The 27999-nt window shown below is 40.6% G+C and overlaps 1 protein-coding gene across 3 annotated transcripts; it reads right to left on the minus strand.

The window, feature by feature from the left end:
• Positions 1-61: 61 nt before the first annotated feature.
• ccdc57 (coiled-coil domain containing 57) lies at positions 62-27965 on the minus strand. 3 transcript variants are annotated; one of them, XR_003981916.1, is made up of 13 exons: positions 27724-27965; positions 20571-20714; positions 18261-18453; positions 16602-16760; positions 16176-16338; positions 14958-15035; positions 12854-13103; positions 9684-9760; positions 8788-9016; positions 8491-8576; positions 2056-2236; positions 1165-1274; positions 799-927 (listed from the first exon to the last, which is right to left on the minus strand). XR_003981916.1 is itself a non-coding variant. In XM_030400766.1 (12 exons), exons 3-12 carry the CDS (start codon positions 18362-18364, stop codon positions 710-712), a joined length of 1545 nt encoding a protein of 514 aa, XP_030256626.1. In that variant the 5' UTR covers positions 18365-18453; positions 20571-20714; positions 27724-27965; the 3' UTR covers positions 62-709. The 3 variants fall into 3 exon arrangements, 2 of the variants coding, with proteins under 2 accessions (XP_030256626.1, XP_030256627.1); XM_030400766.1 differs by lacking the exon at positions 1165-1274 and having other exon boundaries at positions 62-927; XM_030400767.1 differs by lacking the exons at positions 1165-1274; positions 20571-20714 and having other exon boundaries at positions 62-927.
• Between the last annotated feature and the right edge of the window lie 34 nt (positions 27966-27999).

Raw genomic sequence — 27999 nt, forward strand, 5'->3', positions numbered from 1 at the left:
GGCAGATTTTTAAAGCACATAGTGACACCGAGATCAATAGAGAAACAGAAGGATGGCTAAATAAGATTGAATAAAAGTAGCTCTGCTTTATTTTTTGGACCTGCATAACAATTACAATTAATGCACAACAAGTATAACATGTGAGTTTAGTATATACATAATTTACAGATGATAATGTTTAATAGAAATTTATATAACCATGTTATTAACAGAAATAGTTTTTATAGCCCATGTTGTTTTTTAGTATTGATTTCAATGGCCCATGTGGTTTAATGTAAATTAATTCCATATGTGCAAAATCACAGAACTGTGAATTGTGCTTTGCAGCATTATCTATGTATGAGAAAAAACAATTTGTGAAACGTCAGATGGAGATTTTGCTCAAAAAGCAGTATCTGCATATTCTGAGAAAAAAACATTGGATTTCTCTTCATATAGCTCATGTGGGACCGACAATAATGATGAGCTGTGGACATCACAGGTCATGGTTGGTAGACTTTTTGGGCAAAACTTTGCTTCTTTTTCCTGATGAGTCACTGTCAGATTTTGTAACAGGTGATTTCAATCAATGCAAAAAGATCATCTGACCAGCAAATTTTAAAACTCCTTAAAAAGGCAAGTTTACAATGTAATAAAACACAGGCAAAAATACAGGCTGAGTAGCACTCCCCATGACCAGCATACTGACAGGCTGTCCTGTATTTGTGGGTCAGTCTTTATTATTATAATTTCTAATCTTGCTGGTCTTATCAGGAGCTCTAGCTCTGCTGGTCTTAGTAGTGTTTGATGGTGCTGTAGAGGGGTTCCTCTGCTGCTGGACCTGGGTTGGGGGCTGGCTTTGGATGGTGGCACTAATACCATGCACCATCATCTGGGCTCCAGCACCACCAGACTCAGCCACCTCTCTCCTGCTCGGCTCACCTTCACCTTTAGGTGCAAACAAAAGAGGTGCAATGTTAATGGCTGTTACACATATTTGCTCTTGCTGGCATCTTTAACCAAATTTGAAATTTGCGGTTGTTCGATGAGATCAGTCATCTGATGTGTCTGACCATCAGCAACAGGAAAATTATTTAGAGTCATAAAACATTACTATTACATTACATTTTTTCAGCAGGTGTTTTTACTGCACTAGACTCAGTTCCATACAGGCCTGTTTGCCTCCACATAATTGTCATCTTGTAACTCAGAACTGGGACAACATGTCTGGAACTTCACCAGGAGTCACCACAGAAACAGTCCAGCGATCCACAAGTATGCACAAGGATGGTTTCCTTAATAATGTGAATGTGAAGCGATAAAGACGAAAATAAAGGTGAAGATAAGATGGAACAAACTTTGAAGGGAAATGAGAGCACGCACCAAGGAACCTTGGAGTCTTTTTTGTTATATATCATTTTTTATATTATATTTATTTTAATGTGAATGAAGATTTAGATACAGATACAATATTTCAAAACATCCCTGTCACTTGCTCTATTTTCATGTTGCTCTGTTTCTCCATGATGTCAGAGAAATAGTAGCTTTAACTTACCTTTATTCAAACAACTGTATTTTCTGTAAGTGTACTGAAACCTTGTGTGAGGTTTGTCTGGTTTTCTTATCACTGCTCATCACTGCTCTGGTTGAGAATCTGTCCCCTGGATAGCTGCCACACTGCAGCCAAAAACACACATCCCTCCCTCTTTCTGTCCATCACTGATAAAACCACTGCGATGGAGGGGTTTTGCATTTGTGTGTGTGAGCCTTTCTGGCCTTTGGAAGGACAGCTTGGAGACATGACAGGAAACAGGTTGAGAGAGAGGGGGAGTGACACGCAGCAAACGGCCCCAGGCCGGGACTTGAACCTGGGGCCACCCATATAATCAAAGACAAAGCCTCTCTACACGGGATGCCTGCTCTACCCACTGGGCTAAACGGCGCCCCCTTGCTGATTTTCTGAACTGACATGTGAAATACCCAAATTTAATCTTGAAGAAATAACAGCAATATATTAAAAAAAAAGAAATAAAGAAAATGTTCAGTGTTCGAACCAAGTTATTCTGGTGCGGTTACCTTCTGAGAAAGTAGATGGACTCAATCCATTATCCAATCTTTCCCATAGTTCCTTTAACGACGAAAATGATTCCTCTGATGACAGTTGTGACCTGGACAGACCTGAACAGTGCTTGGGCCCTACATCCAGAAACATCTGTGATTTGCTGGGCGAAGGAGTGTCCTCGTTGTTCTTGGAGCTCTAAAGAAGAAGAGAGTAAGTACAATAAGCCACTGATGGGTGAAGTGAGTGACATCTATCTATCTATCTATCTATCTATCTATCTATCTATCTATCTATCTATCTATCTATCTATCTATCCAACGATACGATACAAAATACTTTATTAATCCCCCATGCAGGGGTGTCTGGGTGAGTGTCTATATACATACAAGACAACAACAAGTAGAACTATAAAAAAGACTCACACATCTCAAGGCAGTACAAAATAAGTGGCACAGCACCATGAATTATGAAAAGTGTAAAAATCAAAATGACTGCACCCTAACATCATCAACACATTCATGGCTAGCATAATTCCACATTACTTAAGATTGTTCACAGTCCAAGTCATCGACATTGTATCATCATTACATCAATTTGAAGTAAGTTCACAGTCATCAACAATGTTCATTAAAAAACTTCACTGCAGCGGGTACAAAAGACTCCCCGAACCTCTCAGAAGAGCATCTCGGCATTACAAGCCTGTTGCTGAAATAAATGTACAGCTCACTAAAAACACTGCACATTGGCTGATTCTGTGATGATTTAATCACATACTTATCAGTAGTTTTAAAAGCAGATTCATTGTTATTAATGGCAGTCTTTATGTCGCTGGTTACCAAAGGCTTATAATTTGGGGAATTTTGTTTCACACGGTATAATCAAATCAACCCAAAAACGTATACAGTCAGTGGCAACATTGTCCACATCATTGTCATCATCATTTAGTGACGTTGGATTTTCTGTGTTCCAGCGGGACATTATCAGATGTCAGACGTCATCCCCAGTTCCAGGTCCAGTGTGATCACACTTAATCCATCCCATTCTGTAGGGATCCGATCTGTGATTTTGATTTTGAATGCGATTTTGAATCCAGCCTCCTGGGTTGATCATTTGGGATACAAAACAACCTCTCCATAAACAAATGACACAACACAGGAGCGCCGGCTTTGTCCACTTTTACATCTTAAGGACATTAATCATTCCTTTGAGGACAACAATGTAAACATCTTGGCCAGAGAAGACAGATGATTTGAAAGAGGAGTAAAATACTCAATTTATGTCAAACTGGCCAAGAACAGCCATCTTTGAACACAGCGGGTGGCCTACAACATTACTTATCACCCACCTATCTGCTGGGTCAAAAAATATATATCCAGCAACTTCAATGATCAAAATGTTGTGTCAATCAAATTTGCTTTGTAGCGTGGCCTCTTAACGTCTTCGGAGTGATTATGATTACAACAGCTGATGACGTTTCATGGCCCATTTTAATCATTTGATTCTCAGCCATAAATTACACTGGCAAATAGGAAAGTCTGGAGGTCAGTGCTCTGTACCAGGGAGGAGTGCTTCTGCAAAAGTGCAAGCCCTCTGCCTCATTGTGTACTGCAGCTCCTGAAGGGACAAACACATTTCTAAACCAACGCTGCTCTCTAGTGGTAGCACAAAAAATAAAGACCAGGGCCAAGTGTCACCTGTTGGTTGTGGCTGTCTTTTCAATTATTTGTCATTCTATCTTCTATCTTCCCTTATGGTTACGTAATCAGCTTCTTCTTCTTGTCTGTCTGTATTGAGCTTCAACTGGAGGGCATAGTACATGGGTTGTTCATGTTAGTTTATTCCCCTAGTTTCCTAGACTTATTAATAATAATAATTTACCATTCTTTGACAGCCCTGTCTTGTTATTTACCCTCTTTTCATGACTTTATTTGCATAGCACTTTAGCAATAGGAAATGTAGGAACCACGGAAGCACTATCTTAAGTAAAAAAAAAAAAGGATTAAATGTAATCATTACTAAAATTACAGTGACAAAACATGTTCATTAATGAAAATCGCCTTAATTAATAAAACACATACAGTATAGTGGGGTCAAAAAGTCTGAGACTGCCTGTCAGAACACATCATTGCAGCACCCAGCCAGAGCGGTTGACAGTAGGTATGATGTTCTTGGGGTTTAAGGCCTCACCTTCTCGCCTCCAATCATATTTTTGGCCAAAGAACTATAATCTGTCTCTTCTGCCTAACCCTAACCGTTTTTTCTTCAATCCATCTGATTAGCAGCAAACTTCAATTGAGCTTCGCCATCCGGAACAAGAGCTTCTTTCTTGCACAGCAACTTCAGTCATGCCTCTTCCTGTTTGTCCCTTGGGAACATATTCTTGAAAAACTTTGTATGGTAGTTAATGGAGGGAGACAAATATTCTTTCAGTCCCACTAGAGTTGTGCCATGAACTACACATAGGATGTTTGTCAATTTAAAAGATCATTTTTCTAGTCAATAAAGTTTGTGATAAAACTAATGAAATTTAAGACTGTGAAAATACATTGTTATAAATACTACACATCTAACAGTCACATTCGATATATCCCTCTCCATTCACTACTATATTAAGTTTTTCTGAAATATGGTCCTGTGTCGACTCTTGACCATCCTGACCAAATTTCTCTCAGTAGCAACTGATACTTTGTTTTCTTCCAGATTGTGGTAGTGACACAACTGTGCCTGTGATTAGCTTCTCTGACTAATGGGTGTATCAGACAGGCCCTATTAAAATGGGCCAAGACAAGTCAACAGCCATACCGGCTGTTGACATTCATATTCACTTAGGAGTTAAGAGGCCATGCTACGAAGAGTATTTAATTCACACAAATGTATATGATCACCAAAACTGATTGATTAGGTTGCTTTATGTTTAATTTTTGATCAGACAAAACCAGACTTAGAATAAATAATAAAGGGATGTAGCACTCGAGAGGTCGCAGGTGACTAGAGAGAGCCTGCTAGTGATACAGTTATGCTGTGTGGAGTCTACTAGCCTAGTTAATATGTTTAGTTTACAACATTGAGACTGTCAACTTACCTTGCCACTCTCTCACTGAATCATCCTCTGAATTTGTAAATAACAAAAATCTATTTTTTATCTCCACCTTTGACATTTGGGAAAAGTCTTAGCAAGCACCTTATACAGTCTTACAAATTAAATTACCAAAGCTCATCACTACTGCACCCCATCATCCCTACCTGCATAGGCAGCCTATTACTAAAGGTATCGTGTTCCAATTCATATATTATCTACCCTAAACTCCAATTAACGGCCTGTCATTGGAAAGTGCTGCTCCTATGAGCTTAAAAACGATTACATTTGGCTCAATTAATATCAGATCACTGAGCCCCAAAGACTTACTGATGAATGGTCTGATTACTGAGCATAAGCTGGACATGATTAGCATATGTGAAACATTGCTGAAACCTAATACTTTTCTGCCATTAAATGAAGCCTCCCTTCCTGACTATAACTACCCCATGTTACTCTGGCCTATGAAAAGGGGGAAGGTGTTGCTCTGATCTACAAATCAATTTCCAGTTGTAATCCTACCAGGACATTAGGTGAAAGTATTTGGTGAATTTATTGCAGATAGGGTTGAGGATCTGGATATCAACTTAAATAAGCCTTCTAACACTCTAAGTAAAGCTTTTCTGCCACTCTATTTCTGACTTCATTCAGCTTGTTCAAGAACCTACTTATTCTAGTCGTAACACTCTGGAGTCTTGACCTTTTCCATGGTTAGATGTGTCAGCCCTGAGTACCACTGCTGTCTCTTCTGCCGTGTCGCACCACTTTCTTATTACATTGGAAGCATCATTGGCCTGTCCTTGTACCGGTGACACTTACTACTTCTCATCACAACAGCTCAGCAATCATAGTGACACTCAGCGAAAAATTGTCTGGGGTCTTGGCTTCTTTGCACTACTTCAACACACCGGAGAGGGCTGCCGTCTGTATTCACCGACACCAAGAAGTCCTGAACTTAACTGGCTTGCCAAATTGAGATGACATTGGAAGAAACTTTGTCGTGACCATAATTATAGACGTCGTCACTATATTACGCCTATTTTATTGTTGATGGATGATCATTTCTAAGAAGAGTGTATTCCAACTTTAATGTTTTATTTTAGTTATAATAGAAATTATTCATAAATATACAGAAGCTACATTCATTTTGCTGGCTGGAAAATTGCGGGACTTTTTTTTTAAAGATACTCTGCTACGAAGCTGCCAGTATGTCAGGTGTGAGCCTGATCTGTAAATATCCCCACTGACACACCCTTTAAGTGGAAAACACTACCTGGATTTTATTTCTTTTTTCTGTCCTGAGGGGGACTGGGGATTGAGGGGGAAGACTTGAGCTGTTTGTTATTAACGATAATATTTAGTAAGGGATATGGAAGTGTTCACCATGCCACAAACTTGAGGACTGATAATGCACACGTTGGCTTCACACTCATGGTAGTGTCTCACCTCTCCTATTGGTTCACCAAGGACTACTTCTAATTTAATTATAGATAAGGCTACACACTTAAAATCTTGCAACCTGAACCGCTTACACTTCCCAATTAAAAGGAAAAAGGTTACTCACTTATCTTAAAAAAAAAAAAAAAAAAATCAGATATTTGTTTTCTCCAAGAAAACCCACTTAGTTGCGAAAGGACATGAGAAGCTGGGCAGGATTTGGGGGGGTCAGATATTTCTTCATTCTTCACTTCATTAACAGGACAGAGGGGCCATAGAATGCTGTAGTAATGAATCCCAGAACCTGGAAATCAGTGAGGATTTTCCCCTGTCTCAAAGTCAGTGAGTTTTTTGAATGGGTTTTTAGTTAAATGCTTGAATTTAGGTCTATGGTTACAACAGGCTTAAGATATTTCACATGTTTTGTTCTGTTACATGAACTACAGCAGTAAATGACCCACGATTAAATTCTAAAGCGCTTACATGACTTAAAAAATGGTGCTTGCTAACAAGTGGCTAAATGAGACTACAGAACTTGTCCAACAGGCGAGCTCGGTAAGCTTGTCATTGTGGCGAACACAGAGACTCATTTACGCACTAGTCCATCTTTACAGGCAGACTTTCAAACTATGCTAACCCAAACTTTACAACTTGTAGATTGATCAGTTTATAGAAAACATGTATAGTAACTGTATAGGAAGAAGCTTAGTGGTGGTGACGTTTAAGTCATGCAACTTCAATGTTGTCATGTTGTTATAGACTAACATTTTTTCCTCTAGCGATTTAATTTACGCTTCGAAGTGGTGTACATCTGTGAAGATTATCTTGCTGAACAAAACATGTAAGTATTACAAACCCAGAGGCTTTTGGCTTTTTTCCAGAAAGAACCAGGGTGACGCTAACTTAAAGGGTGGCTGACAAGAATACGTCATCCCTACACCACTCTATAGCGGAATGTGTTTGTTAAGAAAGTGATAGGTGAGACCAACAGTGTGGCAAGGCAGGCTTTCACTGAAAAGCTATTAATACTCCTTGCCTCATGTAATGGTTAGTAAAAGTGTAACTGTTACGGAGGATCTGCAAAGGAGTATTATGGAGACTGAAACTGCGGTTGCCCAGGAAGTAAACAATTTTCCGACACTTGAATCAACTTCCCCTCATGCCTCAATACGTATACAAGGTTCAACTGATATGCAAATTGATCCAGATTCCCCCTCCCATTCCACAGCAGCTGGAATGTACCTGCATGTTTTCAAAGTATGGAAACTTGATAATATGTTACATACTGAGTACAGCTTGTTTCCCAGTAACGTTATGTAATGAGATGGATTACCCCACAGCACAAGTTGATAGAACAGGTTCCTTTGGTTTGTGACATATGAAACCCTGGCTGTTTGAATCTGTTTATTCAGACTGTCCTTGGAACACTGACACTAGAAAGCAGACACCATATCATTGACAGGTAATTTTGCTTAAGAAATGCCTAATATAATATAAAAAAAAAAACATTATTTGCACAGGTTAACAGGGTTACATACTCCCTTTTCATCAGAGGGTGTCTTGACTAGATTAAATGTCAATCATCTACAGCTCAACACAAGTTGCAGTGGTGTCATACAACCCTTGAAAAACTCAAGAAAAACATGACTTAGTTCTGCTATCTTCATGTTTTCTGCCCTTTACTGTGCTTAAGATGTGACAACTACACACCACAGCCCCCATGATATTGTTACAAGCTACCTGACAGCCTGCCAGTTATTCCTAGCAAAATCCTTTCACCTGTTGATGCTCATTTGGTGTGTCTGCTGAGTTTTGGCTGAGCTGACGTAAGACATTATTAACTAAATGTGTGATATAGAAGAGCCTTGGATGGAACTGAGAAAAAAGGAGCAGTTGACGAGATACTTGAAGATTTGAAGATACTTGGGAAGGATACCTGTGTGTCGAGCTGGCATTGCAGCGGTTCCAGAGCAGACAGTTGGTTATCTTGGTCAATTAATTTCTCTGTGGAGGAGTCCCGCTCTGTAAAGCAACCGTTGAAAGAATATAAACAGCCTATTAGTAAAGCTATGACAAATGCAAAAACTACAGCCTTGAAAATGACCATAGAATTGACCACAGAATCAATTTAGCTATGTTTACCAAATAAATAGACTTTTTTTTGTGCGTTCGTTCCTACACCAAATGCTCTTAAATGTAGTCTGTGTGCTGGTGAGTGTGTCTGTTAGTGTACCTGTTAGTCCAGCAGTGGTGTTCTGGCCACGGAAGCGATTGACCATCTCTATCAGCTGCTGTTTCTCTCTGCTTAGATGTGCGATACAGAATGCCGCTCGCTTTAGCCTTGTGCGCAGGAGCGGAGGGTTGCTTTTAGCCCACTGCACTTTTTCCAAAAAAACGCCTGACTTCAGACTTGAGGCCTGCTGTTGCTGTAAATAGAGATTCTCCTCATGGAGCGGTACACTCTGGAAAGAAGAAGAGATTAAACTTGAAGGAACTTGAGTTGCTGCAGCAGCTGACACAAAATATTCCCATTTTCTCACATAAACTGCTGAGACTACCATGATAGCTGGGGTACTCATATTCAAGGCAATTATCTTGCCCATTTATGTTAATTGCTTGCTGTTGTTGAAACTTTCCCACAGTCACTTGGACTCCCTACATTCTGATTTATTTTCATGCTAATTATCTTGTATGGCCTGTCCTCTTCAGGGTCACCATGGTGGAGAGGAGGGGTTGTGTGGCTCTGGCACCACTTGGCAGTGCCTCAGCCTGCTCAGTCATCCCTCTGGATCGACATACTTAACTTATCTTTTCATATAATCTACTCAATCAGATATGTTGTTAATGAATACTGCAATTATGTTGTTCTGTTCTGGGAGGGGGATCCCTCCTCTGTCGCTCTTCTTGAGGTGTCATCCTTTTTTCCTTTATCCTTACTCAAATCGAGGTTCTAAGGCCGGATGTTGTCGTTCATTGTACAGATTGTAAAGCCTACTGTGGAAATGTGATTAGGGTTTTGTGCTATATAAGTAAAACTCTATTTGACTTGAGATCAGTAGCTTTAACCACTTGTGCAGTGTAAGTTACCAACAGGTCAACTTCATCTGGTTCACTGATTTCCTTTAGTACCTGTTTCGATGTGTGTTCCACTGTGACCTTCTTTGTCATAGCAGAGGTATTGGCATGTTTCTCAAGGCACACACCACCTGAACATCCATACCACATAAAAGAAAAGGAGAAAAACTGTTATAAAGAGAAAGTTTCCTCAAAAACCCTTTGAAAATAAAGCTCATTAAAATGGCATTCGTGCTGATACAAAGATTTTAGTCAATATGCAGAATTATAAGTTAAAATACGTCTATATTAAATGATATCCGCAGCCAGGTTTCACCAGCCAGCATACTAATTCTTTATTAGGCATATTTCCCGATATTTCTGGAACTGCTCATCGAAACTACCTCACAATTAATATAGACTTTGTCGTGTTATCATATAGTCAACATTAAAACTCTAATTAGCTAGTACTTTGTTCTATATAACCAGCACCAAGGGTTAATGCTAACACTCTCTCGACATGGTACTGTATACTATTGTATGTAGTCTGGGTCGACACTTACTAATTATTTTTTCTTGATCTACTCAAGGAAAAAAAAAATAAAAACATTAGTTTAACCCATTGCTTCACTATACATGACCCCATGACCCAGATATCAGAAAATATAAGACAGCAACATAACAGCATTAGATGATGAATGGTGTTCTGTTACATAACCATAACAGCAGCAATGCAGGTGATTTTTGTTGGAGGTACATATCTATTATATTACTATTATTATTATTATTATTATTATTATTATTATTGTTAAGGCTTGAAGACTAAAATATAAAATAATCTGGCCTGCAAAAATATGTTTGTATTAAATTATTATTCATAGTTGTTTCACACTAATTTTAATCACACCTTCATGTCCAATAAAAAAAAAAAACATAATTCTATTTTTTTTTTTTAAATGCGAGCTGACTTTCTAATGTGCGTAGGTAGTACTTATGAAAGTGTTACACCTGAAATTCAAGACAAGCGGACCTGAAGCTTGCATCTACTTGCAAGAGTATCTTCTGCAACATTTATAAGCGTGCTTGTTTACACAAACACAATGCGACAAAACAAGACAAGACAGTGTATCATCAGAGAATCACCTATAACATTTCACCAACATGGCCCTACTCCCTCAACTCTTCGTTTTTAATTCACTGTGGAGGAAAAAAAGAGTGTCTTCCTCTTGAAAGCACTATTTTTTTTCCTGGTGACACACTGTGAATGGCACATTATCGCCATCATTACATATCAACAAGTAAGAAAAATTTAACACAGCACTCCCATCAAACTGTTTATTCTTGCCGCATGGACGTTTGGGACAATACGCCCTTCTTTAGCATGTATTCTGGCAAAATCACCGTAAAACTACACAGGTGCCAATTATAGGTTATCCAAAAACTGCACAGTGGATGTACCCCAATAGAGGGAGCTGTATCCTTTTGAAGGAGAGCAAAGGACAACAGAGGGTCTCACACAAACAAAACAAAATCTCACAACAGAATAGCACTTTACTTGATCACAGAAACGACATAGCACATGTTTGTATCGCATGATATTAAAGTAACTTAAATCTCCTCATTCAGTCCCTTTGGAATCCGAGTGTTGAGGAAGTGTATCCATTAGGATTCTCTCTGGAGGAGGATTCTGTCCCTGTTACTACCTCTCTGTGGCATTCCCACTGTCTCAAGGTCCATATGATGTAGTTCACTCAAATTGTGGCCATAACTGTTTAAGTTCCTGGCTACTGATGATTTAACATCGAAGTTACAAATTGAACACTTATGCTTACAGATTCTGGTTTTAAGCTCCTGTTTTGTTTTGCCTACATAATACATGGACATTTTAACCACAATTTAATTCTCCCCTTGACCTTAATGTCGACACTTGACCTTGGATGGTTAAAATGTACCTCTAATAGCTTTTAGTAAACTCAGAATAGGGATTGTTGTTATAATCAAAGTCGAAGTCAAATTTCCCCATAAACAGATTAGCGCAATTTGGAGCTACTGGAGATCCCATAGCAGAGCATCGGAGTTAAAGATAGTATTGATCTTGAAACGTATGGAATATACCGCTGTCGAACTTACCATAAAAGCAACTTAGCATGTAGCATTCAAAAACTGACACAGTAGCTCGGGTGATGTCGGTTTTCTGTTGTTTATAAGCAGTAGTTTTGAGGGTAAACAACGATCTCTTCAACCTCTTTCCCAGTCTTCTGCTGCCCTTACCACCTAAGTTCCACCACCCAACCCATTCCCTCTATACCTAACCAGCCTCGGGACACTGCAGCTACAACAGCCAGTTGTGGTTGTCTGTTTAAGGGGGCAACTATGGCTCGCAAACACAACCACGAGATAAACAAAAGCGCAACCCATTAACACCAGAATGCCAATGAACATACAGTTAGGGACATAATAATATCGTGTCATTTGCAGTGACAAAGATTTTTCGTGGACCATGTAGATTAAAGTGAAACTCTTGCCAAAAAGCAACCGAGGCTGTACTTGCGATTGAATATGAGTCAAACCGTCATGTAAAAGCATATTTACGACGAAAGAGGCACTTTAAAGATTTACCGTAGATTTACAGGCAGGAGAGTAATGGTGGACCGCTCCTCAAGCCTGCCTGTTAGGTCGCACTCGGGGATCGACACTTTTTGTCTGCCATGACGGCGGTGTGCCGGAGGTGCTACTGCTAACATGAGTTGTCCAAAAACGTTCTTTTTAGTAAACTCTGTAAACACAAACAATGTTATCAATGCCCGTGTTCATGTGTAGAGACCCTGGTGATACTACGAGCACAGTTTCATGTTGTGTCGAGCCTTCCTAGTGTTTTAAAAATAGCGATTTTGATGCTAGCGTAAAGTCAGGGCCAGCAGAAGGCTGGGGAGGGAGGCCGAAGAGCATCTTTTAATCCACCCGAAAAGCAGACATTACCAGAGCTACTGAGTGAGTTTGGGTCAAGCATGGAGAACACAAGCAATCAGAGGTGGACTTGGAGGAGTTTTGTTAGAACATTCTTATTTTATCGACGGTGATATGTTGTGGTTTCTTTTTTGTGACAAATGTACTCTTTGTAAGTCACTTTGGACAAAAGCGTCTGCTAAATGCTCTAAATGAAAATGTAAACATAAATGTAATGTTTTTTCACATTTATTGCCAAATCATCAAAAATCTTCGTGTTATAAAAGCGCAGTTCACACCTGCTGGGCTGATGTTGGAGGAAATTACAGTGGATTGGGCTGGTGGACCAGTGGCCATCTGATCAGGGGCTCCTTGATGAACAGGCTGAGGAGAAGAATCCCAAGGCTGGGCCTGGGTATGGGGTAGAAGATGGCTGAGACCTTCCATGTCTTTCCGCATTTGGGTAACCATGGCCCGCAAATTGCTGTTCTGCTCCTGCAGACGACAGAGCTCTTCTGAGGCCACAGATTCCACCTTTGTTGTGGGACCCTGCAGGTTGACACACAGTTATCTGAACAGAGTAGTGTACTGTATGCATATTCATGTTTTGTAATAGGTCAACTATGGAGGGGCGCCGCTTGCCAACTGGCAAGGCAGGCAATCGCTTTGGGCCCCAGGCCCATAGGGGGCCCCCGAGGGCTGACGAACCTTAAACAACAGCAGTGTCAATGCATAAAGTTTGCAATGACAGGACGTGATCTCCCTAAGTGGGCCCCACCTGACTCCACCTACTCCCGAAGCGGTGTGTGCTTAATCGCATTAGGTGAAAACAAAGGGGAAAGCCACGAACAAAAAAAACAGAAAGAGGAGTTATCCCTCTGAAGTGAAAAAAGAAAGAAGAAAAAAGATGAAGAGGAGAAAAAAGAGAAAGCAGGACAGTCATAAGTTGAGCAGATAATACCATTACATATTATAGTATATAGCTATGCTGCTAGTATGGCCTTAACTGTGGGGGAGAGACACTTCAATAATGTAAATTTCAGAGAGAGGGATATATATATATATATATATATATATATATATACATATATATATACACACACACACACACATCTCCAGGTATTTAGCTAGAAGTGTCTTTTTGTCATTTGAGAAGGTTTATATGGACAGGACCTTATGTGCCTTTCCTCTTGGTGCCAGAGTAAAAGGCCAACATACCACTCACCACTCAGGACCCTTGAAGAAAAGGCCACAGTCCAAAAAAAGAACAGCCGTGAAATATATGGGTGTGTAGGAGTGTAGCCTGCAATGGCTTAGCAAACCCTTATGAGAATGATAGAAATTTAAATCTACCCAGCATCACTGGCTTAAAGGTGATACATATCATCTGACGATACATTGTGTAAACGTTATTAAGCAATTATTTATCATGGAACTAAGACAAACAAAGCAGGTGTAGTATCGCTCTGATAATGGTAGCACTGAGATCATGGGGGCAATGGAAAGATGCCTAATTGGAGAGTCAGGTTTGTGCCAAAGCTTGTAGTGCTCCTTGATGGAAGAAAATGTGCAGTTGTCTGTTGTCTGTTCGGTTCTGACACTGACCCTCCCGCTGCTTCCTTCAGAGCCGATAGCACATCCTCACATCTTGACAGAAATAGCCATACAGTTAGATATTAGTAAATGTCAAGACATAAGACTTACCATCAAGGTCTCTGATGCACAGCTAATGTAGCTTTTATGCACGATGGCAAAGAAAAATTACATTAACAGCTACATGTAGAATTATTACCACTTTAGTTCAATGAGAGAAACAGGCACAGATGCCATCTTTGAAGCTGCTGAGGAGCTACAGGAACACTTTTAGTGTTGGTATCAAGGTAGTATACCTCAATCCTCCATGCACTACACTGAGATGTCACTACAGCTGGATTATGTCTCGTGTTACCTATACAACAGATATCCTATGGCTGAGACACACATCCTGCATGTAGAGAGACGGAGAGAGAAAGAGGGAGGGAGAGAGAGAAAAAGAGACTGCACTGGAAATATACTGCCCTTCATCTGTTGTGTATATTCCTTCATGTCTTTGACACACTCTACAGAGTATTGACATTAAAGTCACAGCTAAACACTGGTATGATGTCGATATGTCTGTGTAGAATTTCTGTCAGGTCTCTTTTGGGTGAGAACTGTGTCCATGTCCAGAAGAAATAGGCAAGCCCCCAAATCTCTAGATGACACACTGCTGCAGCAAAATGAAAAGCAAGATGTTCCTCCACACAAACATGCAGACTTGTGCAGACATGTCAAAGGAAAGGTAATGAAATGTCAACTATGAAAACAATTCCTCATCTGTTTTCATTAAATGCTAGCTTTAACTTTGCTTTGTAAGGTTCTCACCTGGATTGTCTGCTCTCTCTTCATGGCGACAGTCAAGGCCAGCAGCTCTTGCTCTTTCTCCTTCAGCTCTGCTTTTGCCTGATAGAGACCAACGTAAATCCTCTTTTAGAATCCATCCAACTACATCCTCAGAGATGAATGCACCTGCTGATTCAAGAAGCCTTCACTCCTTGATGGTAATGCATTCGCAAATGCTGTTTGTAAAACAAGTATGCCAAAGGTGTGACTATACACATGAAGCAGGTATGTGTACAACGGTGTATATGCATGTAATGTTAGAATAAACAACTGACAGTACATTCTTAGTTTAATCTGAAGCTTAGGATGAAATAATATGATGGATAAACAGTATTATCCATATGATTCATATGGATATATAATAATAATAATAATAATAATAATAAGGTTGCTGTGGGGGTGACAATATGGTCATATGAATGCTCATGTACAACCATCCACTTTTTTATTATGGTACAGTCACACACAGTGGTTGTGCGCACTTCATGGGAAGCTCTGAACTTCTTATCCAGTGTTAAACTATCCACGTATTGCAGGGAACAAAGGCATTCAATCGTGACATCAAACATACAGCTTCATCCGTTCAGTTAATTGCCACAGAGATAAATCCCCTGTAAACGTGCGTCAATACTCGTGATTACATTATTTTAATTTCTTGTATTCCGCTTTGTTTCTATAAACAAGCAGTTTCTTTCGTCAATGTCCGACAGGCGTAATTCTTTATCCATCCATTGTGTTTTTAGAGATGTATTCAACTTTGTTTTATGGCTTTCAGTCCTCTATTCAAGCCGGGATGCCCTAGGATGGATTTGTTTCAACGCGCATCCTCTTTATCCACATAAACTGTTAACTGAAGGTCTGGGTTGGAATGAGTGATTGATGAATGTCAAAAAACGGTGAATGGTGATGAATGGTACAGCACATTACGCTAAACAAAAATATAAATACAAATATTCTGATGCATGCACCAATACAAAACGCACGTGGATTCAAAGGCGTTTCAAATTCAAATAAACAACCTCTGTCTTATTATAAAAACAAGCAAATTAGATTTCCTTTCTATTTATTTCGAGAATGGAAGATGGAGATCATTTGCACTCACATTCAAAATCCTACAGTATTTGGAATCTACTATGCATGTGCACCAGTAAAATCCACAGACGTTGTGCGGGGTGGTTGTGTAATGTATGAGAGGCTGACCTGGTCTCTAGCCTGGGTCAGGTCTTGTATTAGCTGCTCATGAGCAAGGTAGTGTTCAGCCTTCATGTCCTCACAGCGTCTCTGCCACTCCAGCTCCACCTGAACTCGCATCTGTTCTAAGGCCTTCTCTCTCTTCCATCCAGCACTCAGTTGTCGCTTGTAACTGGCAACACATACATGCATTTGATACATTGTAAGAATAAGGCAGACTGGGTCATATCATTCATCTTCAAAGCTACATCATCTCAAATCTTTCCACCTTTTGTTTGTGCCTTTTCATAGCCATCAAATGTCTTAACTGTGTCCTTGCGAGATTACGTGGGACTTCTTGGTACTTAATCCATGCATTTTTATCCATCTCCTACTTTCCACAATTTTCTTCTTCATTTTTGACTGTCTACCCTCTTCTTCTTGTGGTTTTCTCACCGCTTGATCTCCTCTCTGCTCCTCTCCAACTCAGTCCTTAGTTTGGTTTCTCTCTCCTGCAGCATGATAATCTTTGTCTCCTTGAAGACCATCTCACTGGACACCTGATTGATGTACTTGTCCCAGCCAGCGCGGATTGTTTCTACCTCTGTATGAAGCCTTCGAAAACACACACACACACACACACACACACACACACACACACACACACACACACACACACACACACACACATACACACACACACACAAAAACACTTGCAGAGGATCTCCAGTCAGCTGGTTACATCATCACAGCTAACAGGTGCTGGTGTCTGAATGAGCAGTTTTTGCAGTACACACACACTGCATACAAAAAAGAAAAGGAACACACAAACCTGAAAAAAGTCTATTAAGTTATGCAAAATCCTATGGCTGGTCTTAAAATACTTTTCAAGTTATGAAAGTTTGGCCCACTGAGCTAAATTTCAGCATTTTTGTGATTCCTTATATGCAGTGACGGACTGGTAATCTGGAATTTGGGCAGATGCCAGAGGGGCCACGGGCCCTTGTGGGCCCAATCACAGAGTGGCATGATTGTCACAGCCATGCGGCCCCAATCTCATTTCTCTCTGCCCCCTTTCAAGCATCAATAATGTTCTTAGGCTAAATGGCTGACGAATTTCTCCAATTCCTTCGCACTTAACAGCGTGGCAATCTGATCAGTATTTATATACCACATACGAGTCTCTCAATCACAGTCATGGTAACCCTCTACAGTCTACAGTCACAAACTTTTATATCACTCTGGGGTTGTTTTGTAGCGATATGTCTTATTCAGATGTTCAAAAACGTGCATGAGTGAATCGAGGCATCAAGCAACACAAGGGGGGAGCGGAAAAAGAGAGAGAAATCGAAGAGAGCACTGTCGGCTGACGGTGAAAAATGCTGCAAACTGAGTGAATTGTTTTTAAAATCAAGTACAGCTTCAGCTAGCACTAGCGCTAACACTGCTAGCACTAATGTTAGTGACATAGCTGCGCCAGCACACCAGGGAGAAAGACAGGACAGTGAGGAATATGAGCAAGAGGAAGAACAAAGCGAGCAAGAGGAGGATGAAGAGGTAGACATGGATAACGAATAACGGTAAGACATGTTTTTATTATGAAGTGGCTGGCTCTGATAATTTATTATTTTTTTAATGCATTGGGGTTGTGCATTGATATGTCCATGTTCTGTTGCAGTTGTTTATAACATGGGAGATTACGTTCACCATCACAGTGGGGCATCAAAAGTGCGTGTTCTCTCTGTGTGTCAAAATTTGCACACGCACCAAAATGTGTTTGTAAGAAAGTCAAGTCAAGTAGAAATATGAAATTTTGTAAACGACAGTCTTCATTCTTAGATGTTCAGGACAAAACCAGAAAACAATGAGCTATTGGTGAGGTTTAAAATACACATACAAGGAATCACAAAAATGCTTGAATTCAGCTCAGAGGGGCCACACTTCAAAATTCACAAATTCAAAAGTATTTGGAGTACAGATAGTGATAGGGATTTCTTTTTTCAAGAAAATCCCCAACAGCTGGGAGGGCTTAGGTGAGTTGGCCTGGAATTACCCTATTGGCAATACCATGATTTTGAACCTTTCTGGTCTTTTTTTAATCAGTGTCAGTCTTACCTCTCGATTGTCTCGTCTTTCTGTTTCATGGCCTCCTGCTGGTTTCCCTGTATATGGTGTGCCTGTGCTGCCAGAGCTTCCATATTCCTCTGTAGTTTGACCATGTGTTTCTAAGTCTTCTGCAGCTGGTCTGTTTGGTTCTGACACTGACCCTCCCGCTGCTTCCTTCAGAGCCGATAGCACATCCTCACATCTTGACAGAAATAGCCATACAGTTAGATATTAGTAAATGTCAAGACATAAGACTTACCATCAAGGTCTCTGATGCACAGCTAATGTAGCTTTTATGCACGATGGCAAAGAAAAATTACATTAACAGCTACATGTAGAATTATTACCACTTTAGTTCAATGAGAGAAAAAGGCACAGATGCCATCTTTGAAGCTGCTGAGGAGCTAACAACAGATTACAAGAATATAAACAATCACAAAAATGATCAGCTGATTAAGGACTTTATCATGGCCATTCCAAAACATTAACTTTATTCTTCTTCAACCATTCTTTGGTAGAAAGACTTGTGTGCTTAGGGTCTTTGACTTGCTGCATGACCCACATTTTCTTGAGATTCGGTGCACAGACAGATGGCCTGCCATTTTCCTTTAGAATTTGCTGGTATAATTCAGAATTCATTGTTCCATCAATGACGGCAAGCCATCCTGGCCCAGATGCAGCAAAACAGACCCAAGGTTGATGCGCATCAACAGCTCTTTTTCTGAGGTACTCAGACATCTCCTTTGTTCGTACCATGATACACTTGCACAAACATGTGTTGTGAAGATCAGATTAGATCTAGATAGACAAGATAGATCCCTGTTCTTTAAATAGAACAGGGCACCCATTGATTGTCTGATCGTCATCCCATTGTTGAAGAACTCCTGACTCTAATTTCACCTTCAAATTAAATGACAATCCTAGTCTTGTGTAATATTGCATCATTATCCTCAAGATACTGAACCCCAAATTGCTCCTGATGAGAAGATTTTCACCATGCAGGGCAGCCACTACCATTAGTGTATGAACATAAGGGTGAATGTGACAAGTGTTGTACAGATCTCTGAGTGGTCAGTAGACTAGAAAAGTGCTATAGAAATGCAAGTCCATTTGCCATTAATAGGAAAAATGTCACAACCGAATGAGTAGAGTTTTATTAGCGGCAATTCTTTGACAAAACTACAGATAGAAAGTGTACCTACATTCTCTCATTAAACAACTACTCAACACAAGTGTGTAAATAATTCAAGACACACCTCTAAGTAGGTAACACTGTTGTCAAGATAATGCAAATCCCTGCCCCAAACCAAGCCACCATTACTTTTCATAGTCCAGACCAACAGGAACTTTTTAATTTATCTCCATAATCAAATCCACCAGACTCCGTCTCTGGTTTTTACTGTCTACTTTTCTGTTTTTTGAGAGCATAACTACTGTGTGATTTTACAGTTTGTGTTGAGCATAGAGAAAGCAGCTAACGATACCAACCAGTCAGAGGTGGAGTAGGACTTAGCGGGGACACATTATAACGAGAGGCTGTCTTCCTGACCAGTATGATTGTACCATCTGTTGCTCGAACTGAAAAATACAATGATGACAGCTCGTAGAATGCATTTATACTGATTTCCCCTATTATATCCATGAGCAAAATAACCATGTGATATGTTGGTAGATATTGTCACAGTCCCATGATGCCGTAGCAAAATGTGGAACCTAGCATACCTAGTTTTTACTGATGGTCAAAATTAGGTTGTGGGAGGGCTTTGTCGCCGCTGTGACTAGCCTGTCTGCTTCTGTGTCTAAGGTGCATCTTATCTGCCAGTTTTTAGCAGCTGTTTCAAAACAGTTTCAACTGATTTCAAGGTCAAATTATTATTTTTTTACTTAACAGGTTTTAAAAAAACGAAATTAGGTTTGAAACCTTTGTGCTTCATTCACAGGAAAGACAAAACAAAAATCTATTTCTTAACAAAACAGAGAATTGGTGAGTTGAGGAGAATTGAGGAAATAAGGCTGCACCATAGTCTGGTGGTTTGGCGCCAGATACTGTATCATTTTACAGATAGCAGCAGGGTGAACAGACTGTGGCTGGGGTGGGTCTTTGCTTTAGGTATCCTTAATGTTAATCCTTTGGTGTGATTAACATTGATTTGGCAGAGTATTGTGTGGTGGGGTTCACACTTCTTATTCTCACACATAGTAAGTGACTCGCTTATAGTGCTATAACAGTACATTTAGAATGTGCTGACAGTAGTCACAGCTGTTATCTTATTCTTTTTGCCTTTCTGTTGCTTATTTTCTGTTTCTTCCCTGACTCACCTCTTGAGCTTGTCGAGCTGCAGCCTGTACTCTGCAGCTTTGTGCCAACTTTTACTGAGCTCTTCCTGCCTCGACTCAGTCTTTCTAACTCTTTGCCCCTCCAGCTAGGCAACCTGCATGTGGAGCAGGTTCAGCTCCTCCTGCCTGCAAAGTACAGCAGAGTTTCATTGTTAATCATCTAAGACAGTCATTGTTTCTGCTGCAGGCAATTACTGTTCTCCTTTTGCCTAGACCCTGGATTAAATGTAATGCATCAACAAAGTGACATGTTGATGACAGTTCTCAGTCATCCAGGTCATGGTAATTCTAAGTGCTGTATCGTAGGCAACTGGTCTTGTCTCAGTTTCTTGAAGACGTTGCACCTCTCATCCAAGGTTTCTTCAGTTCTTATTAAGCTAAGGAGGGGAGTTTACTGGCTTTTAAACTCTGTGTGGATGTGTACTCACAGAGTCTTTATGGACATATGTGGGCTCTGAGTTTAGGGGCCGTCCAAACGGGCGAAAACGATCCTTTTATTCTCCGTCTTCCTCGGCATCGTTTCAAGAATATTTGCGTCCACACGGATCCACTGAAAACGACCGAAAACGCTGTAGTTCATATTCCAGGCCTATAGGTGGCGCTTGACATCCACCAAAAACGGAGAAGACCCGGAGCATGCGCATTAAGCTTGCGCGCTGTAAACAAACAGACAGTAGACGGAAAAACCGAACACAACAAGAAGAAGATGAAAATGGCTAGTGCAAGGAAACCAGAATCGTTTGTGTGGACCGCTAATGAGGTCGAACTGCTGCTGCGACTCACACTCAACTACAAGGCGAGTAAGTTGCAAGAAAGGCTCAATATCTTCCGCGGCATGAACACAAGCATGTAGTCCGCCCTTGTTGTTGTTGTTGTTATGAGACGTCGCGGGATTGGGGCGATGACGTCATCGTTTTGGAAAGTATGCGGAAGTGTGCGTTTTCAGGCGCTGCGTTTTCAGGATCCGTACGGATGGTTGGCCAAAACGATGCAATACATGTGCGTTTTCACAAAACAGCGTTGTCGTCTGGACGGGGCCTAACGTAGGTGAGCCAGGTGTGAATGGTTGTTAAGCTGTCTGGGGAGGGGACACAGTGCTACGGAAGAGGATTAGGGCCACATGTGAATTTTTTTTATTAAAGTCCTTTAATAATAATAAGTTTTTTCTCAGAATTCTGAGATTAAAGTCAGAATTCTGAGAAAAAAGTCAGAATTCTGACTTTAATCTCAGAATTCTGACTTTTTTCTCAGAATTCTGACTTTAAAGTCAGAACTAAAAAGAAAATTCACATGTGGCCCTAATCCTCTTCCGTACAGTGCTGCATTGTAGATGGGTCATATGTAATGTTGTAGGCCACCTCCTCTGTTCAAAGACGGTTGTTCCAGCCATTCCTGATAAAGTTATTCAGGAGAATATTCTGGACCGTATTTGTCATTGTTTTGGAATGTTGCAATAATATCAAACATACTTTGGCATAAAGCAAGCATATTTCTCCACTCCCATGTTGAGAAGAGTATTAAAAACGTTTGAAAATATCAAACAAACAAACATTCAAACATTCACACCTATGGAGAATTTACAGTGACCAATTAACCTCACCTGCCTGTATTTGGACTGTGAGAGGAAGGACCCGGATAGACCCCACACAAACATAAAGCAGGTATTAAAGTCAGGACTGGGCATTGAACCGAGAAACTTCTTGCCTCTTGTTCCACTGTCGACACTGCTAAATGTTTATGTTTTTATCTGCTGATTTCCAAGAGCAGTACCTGTGAAGGTCTTTGTTTTACTTTTTGGTAACATTTTTGTAAACTAGATGTTCCATCATACGAAGGAGGCTGTGTTTGGCAAATTTGGCGTCCAATTTGATGATGAAATCTCTTACAATTTTCAACAAGTTTATCCAGTAAAGAGAGATATGTGAATCTGACTTGGCTCCCCTGTGTGAGCAAATCTCAAAGAAATGGAAATTAAGGGTAATAATAAAAAAAAAAAGCCCAGTTGTTCGGCTAGACACAATTATTTGTTCAGAGATTTCAGTTTTTTGAGATTTTTGCCCCTCACCCCAATACAATGGTTTTGGGTGGAATTTAGTTTGAGGCGCAGCATTGAAAAAAATTACATTTCAACATTTCAGTATAAATAGCATGTGATAGCAATGTGTCATTTAATGTCCCAGTCCTGGTTACTTATGATAAACACGTCCATTGTATTCGGTGGGAGGCAGATATCTCTGACACATATTTCAAAACCTGAGCAAATATAACCTGTCTGCATGGATTCCAGTGTAGGTTGGTGAAGAAATATATTCTTCTGTAACTTTGTTTGACCCATTGAGAGTTCAAATGTTCAAACATGGTGCAAAGATTTAAGCAGGTGAGGCAACTCTACCAATATTGCATTACAAGTGATTCAGTGTGTGAAACTGCGAACAGCCACACACAATAGGAAAGCAAATTCAAGAAAAACCAGTCACCCAAAGACAGTGTATCTTTGAGTATCAGACTCCACAACATAAACCATAGACAGAATGTTGATTGACAGGAAAACAGGAAAATGTATTTGATTATCTGATTCATCTTTTCAGGAGTTTATTCATAGAAATGCCACACAATGACTGTAAATGGTAAATGTTCTTGCATTTCTATAACGTCAACAGACCACTCAAAGCGCTTTACAAGGTGTGTCACAATCACCCATTCAACAGGAGCAATTTGGGGGTTCAGTAACTTGCTCAAGTATCTTGCTCCAGGGATTCGGCCCAGCGACCTTCCGATTACTAAACGGCCCGCTCTACCTCCTAAGCTACAGCTGCCCGATTGCCTGCTGAGACTTTTTCTTGAAAACTGATTGACAAATTAATTGACAGTGAAAATATTTTTTTTAAAACATCTGTGTTATTCATTTAACATCCTTTCTTGCAAGTGGACATGACATGCTGAGTAACGAAATGCAACATTCAGCTTGGATGCTGGACAGGTGGAGATTGAAATCCTAATGTTGCGAAATGACGTCCACCTCAAAGACAATCAGGGTGCACCAAACTTGTGGTGCCTTGAGTACACAGAAAAGCACAAAGGTGTATGCACAGCAGCTATGAAAGTTGCCTGCCTTTTTGGTTCGACCTGTCTCTGTGATTCAGCCTTTTCTGACATGAACTTCATCGAGAACAAACACAGAACACACCTTACTGATAAACATCTACAAGACCCACTCAGAGCTGCAGTGTCCAAATTTACCCCAGATAACAGTACATTGGTGAACAGAATGCAATACCAGGCTTCCCACTACCAGACATTTACAGACAGAAACACCATGGTGACGTTAAACTCAAATATTGTACCAAAATGTGAAAAATTATTTGTTGAAAAAGTGTAACAGATGTGATGATTTGTTAAAACTGCTACAGATTGGTGATTAGTACTAAAGTAATATGATTAATTAAAAAAATGTGAAAGAGTTGATGTTGGTGAATTGATCATTTGTACAAACATGGGACAGAGTTCATGATTTGTTCAAAAATTTTACAAAGGTATTGGTCTGTACAAACGGGGCATGATTTGAAGATGTGACAGTTAATGATTTCCTAAAAAATGTTACAGACAGGTGTGTTTTTGAATAAAATGCAACAAATGTGCTCATTCTTACAAAGCTGTCAAGAAAAAGATGCAATAACTGTGACCTTCAATGTTGAAACAGATTAACAGAAATAAAAAATGTTGCATGTTTAAATATATCTGTGTTTCCTACCATGGGAAATCATTGTTAATTATTGTGAGGAATCATTTACAATCAGACAGTCTCTTCACATACATGAATATTCATTTTCTATTAATAATAATAATGTTATTATTAAAGGTGAACATTAAACATTAGGTTATTCAGGAAGTTTGTATCAAACAAGTAGCCCTTCGTATTACTCTGTAGCCTTGAAGCAGCTTGCGGTTTCAAAAAGGTTGGTGACCCTGATGTAGACCGTGCTGAAGAAACAAAGGCTACAAATGTAACCATGGTTCTAAAACCCTGGATAACTGCCAGAGGCAGTACTTATTAGTGGATATCTTCCATCTCACGGACATGCAGACCGGGCATTTATATAAACAGTCACCTGTGACCTTCGGCCAGGGTGTCCTGAAGCGGAGTCGGTGCGACAGCGAAAACAAAGTCCTGGCTGGCCAGAAGGGGGTCACTAGAAAAACCCTACGACCCCAATGAAGCACCCTGAGCAGTGTTGGAAAAATAAATAGAGGAAAGGCGTAGAGAAAAAACTCTGGCCACTTGAGAGCCAGAGCATCCTGGCCCAGAGGGCTTGTGTTCTCTGTCATGGGAGAACCAGAGGGGACTATGGGTTGACGTCTCTGAGGCAAAGAGATCCACCTCTGCCCTGCAGAGACCCCAGATGTTCTGCACAACCTCCAGAGGAAGCCGCCACTCCCTTGGCAGGGTTTTTTTCTGATGGGAGAGGAAGTCTGTGACCTGGTTCTGAATCCCTGGCAGGTATATTCCACGGAGGGCACCCTGAGCTTTTTGTGCTTGTCCCACTTGGGATCTGAGTAAAAGCTTTCCAGCCACCTTTGCAGGGGGCGTAATTTTAGTAAGCCCAAAGTAACGATAGCCATAGCAGGTGTCAATTTGCCCGAGAGGTGAAGAAACTGCCTTGCCTAGTCAGTGGTGGCACCCCTGGCCAGGAAGGTGCTCAACTCCTGGGTCAGGGCTAGGATTTTTTATGGGTTGGTACTGTTGTTATTTTGACGTGGCTGGAGGCTCGGGACCAGCATCGAAATCGAAGCTTGTACCCCCGGGTTAAGCTGAGTTGCTGTGGACTAACCGACTGCCAGTCCAGGCTTCAATCCCTGGCCCCCTGGGCTTTTGGGGCTCTGGGGGGGTCAATGGTTAAGCGCCGAGGCCTGCGGTCGCCTGGGGGGCAAGTGAGCAGGGTCGCGAGGGAAATGGACAGGTCTCTCTGTAAAGTGCTGAGGCCTCTGATGGCTGATGGGGTGAACTGGTGGCTGGGAGCGGACAACTAGGGGGTGGCAAGTCCTTTCCTTCGAAATATTGACACCAAACCTGGTGGAGTGTCTGTACCAGTCTGTCTGCTGACAGGAAGCCGAGGAAGACATGAGGAGAGGGAAGGGAGGTGCCAATACGGCTAATATGCACCCTGCATCATATGCCTTATACCGTTTTTCAATTACATCTGTTTACCTGGCTCCACCTGATTTGACTGGCGCGGCTGGGGATTTGCATTTTCATCAGAACTGGGCTACCTGCTTGAAGGTGTGTCTTAATGGCGTGCTTGTCCCAATCCCCACACTATCAAAGAACCACCGCTGACAAAGTGGCTCTGGCTTTAAGTTACAAACTGGTTTAATTTCCTATAAACTTCTTTACAAGCATCCCTTCATTTAGTCCTTTAAAAGCCTTTATTGTGAAACTTGTGGCTACACGCTTGCTAGCTAGTCTACCTAGTTAGCCTGTGCCAGAACGCCCTGCTAACTGTCAGAACAGGATGTAATTCAACGGACACTTTGTCACCACGACAATTAGTCCTTGCTGAGACCGGCGCACACTGTGCTTGTTACCCACCTCAGTAGCTTAATCAAGAGCACCCTGCTAACTGTAAAAAAGATATGCACAAAACTATAGTGGGAGGGAAGCGAGGACACTCTCTTCACCGGTGCCACACGTTATGTTGTATGAGCCAATCAAAGAGCAAACACACTCATCAGCACACCACTGAGTAACTGTACATTTACAATACACTAACAAAAAAGTACACTTTTTAGAAGTATACTGACATACCACTTACAATATTGTAGAATAGGTTTATTTATAGTTAGTATATTGAAGTTGAGCTTAATTTACATATACTTTGAAGTTCACTTTTCAAAAGCAAATTTTACATTTATTTTCCCGCAGGTGTCCATAAACCAAAGGTCAGAAGCTGTGTGAATAGATTGGTTATGGTATTTATTGGCCATCAGTATAAAGCAGGTAATTACAACTTATCAGTAGGCTATCAGCTTAAAAGAATACATATTGTTCATCCATAAATTGGACACATCTAACACAATACACGTGTATATACAATTTTGAGTCTGCATCACAAAGAATCTAATAATGGAGACATATGTAAATGGACTTTCATTTCTATAGTGCTTTTCAAATCTACTGACCACTTAAAAAACATGTGACAACAAACTGATAAACTGATAAAAAGCTAACCCTCTTCTTAGCCTGTATCCCATTAAGAAAATAGAAAACACTTGTTTTATTTACATTATTTAAACCTAGATTAAACTTTCTGTTATCAATTTGATGTTTTTCTGTAATAGTATTAGGATTTTCTCTCAAAGCACTACATCAGTTTATGACTTCTTTAAAATAAAACAGAATACTGTTAATTTTGCAAATGTCAATTCATTACTTCAGCATTTATCAGTAAAGATGAAAAAACATGAATGTTTTCAACGCATGCAGAGCTCTTAAGTTTTTGTGCTGGGGCCCCTGAAATGTTCACTGGGGGGGCACCAAAGCTACTTGGGGAAAAGGTTAGTCAGAAGCCCTAAAGTGGTCCTCTGGGAATCTTCACAGAAAGTATATATCATTCCAGATCTCATCTGAAAACTTGAAATTTAATCAGAGGATATCTCTGACTTGAGTAGCTGAATAAGTGATCAGAACAGCAAGAAAAATGTATGTGCATGGAGCAGGGCAGTAATCTTCAAACTCCGCCTTCATTTTGATCTGAACCACACACTGAGAAAGTTTCATGGCTGGATTTATCACAGTGTGACTCACCATGGGGGCAAAAATCTGTCGGACCTGTCGGACCAGATGCAAACAATACCTGCTTCACCAAAGTGGAGAAGAATAGTGCTTTTCACACTGCACTCAGACCCAGGCTGAGGGAGCAACCCTAACCCTAACCCAGGGATGGTTTGTCTGAGTTTTTTAGTTGTCTGATTTCTGCGAAATATTAACACAGTTCAGGGACTCTATTGAGAAACAACGAGGGTTTCCACTCACTACAGATGTAGTAGTTGGTGGGCCTGCCTGCCTGCTCCTCTCTCTCTCACACACACTCACACACACACACACACACGCACACAACTGAAGCAATAGTTAGCCTACCGTCAGTAGCTGTAGCAGTAGTCTGGTAGTAGTGGCGTTGTTGTTCTCGGCGGGTATGTGCAGATTGAGTACCGCTCGGGCCCGTAAGTCTTCACTCTTTACAGTCAGCACGACTTGTCATTAAGCGACCGGACAAATAGCTATTTATAACTAACTATTGATGTATCGGCTCAGACTATCGTCTAACGAGGCGGCTCGCCCGGGTCTCTGATGCGAACACGTTTCCATGGCAACCGAACGTCTTTCAAAGTCTTCCCCAGCTACTGTGCTAGACAA

The sequence above is a fragment of the Sparus aurata genome, chromosome 20, assembly GCF_900880675.1.
Source record: "Sparus aurata chromosome 20, fSpaAur1.1, whole genome shotgun sequence".
Classification (NCBI taxonomy): Eukaryota; Metazoa; Chordata; class Actinopteri; order Spariformes; family Sparidae; genus Sparus; species Sparus aurata.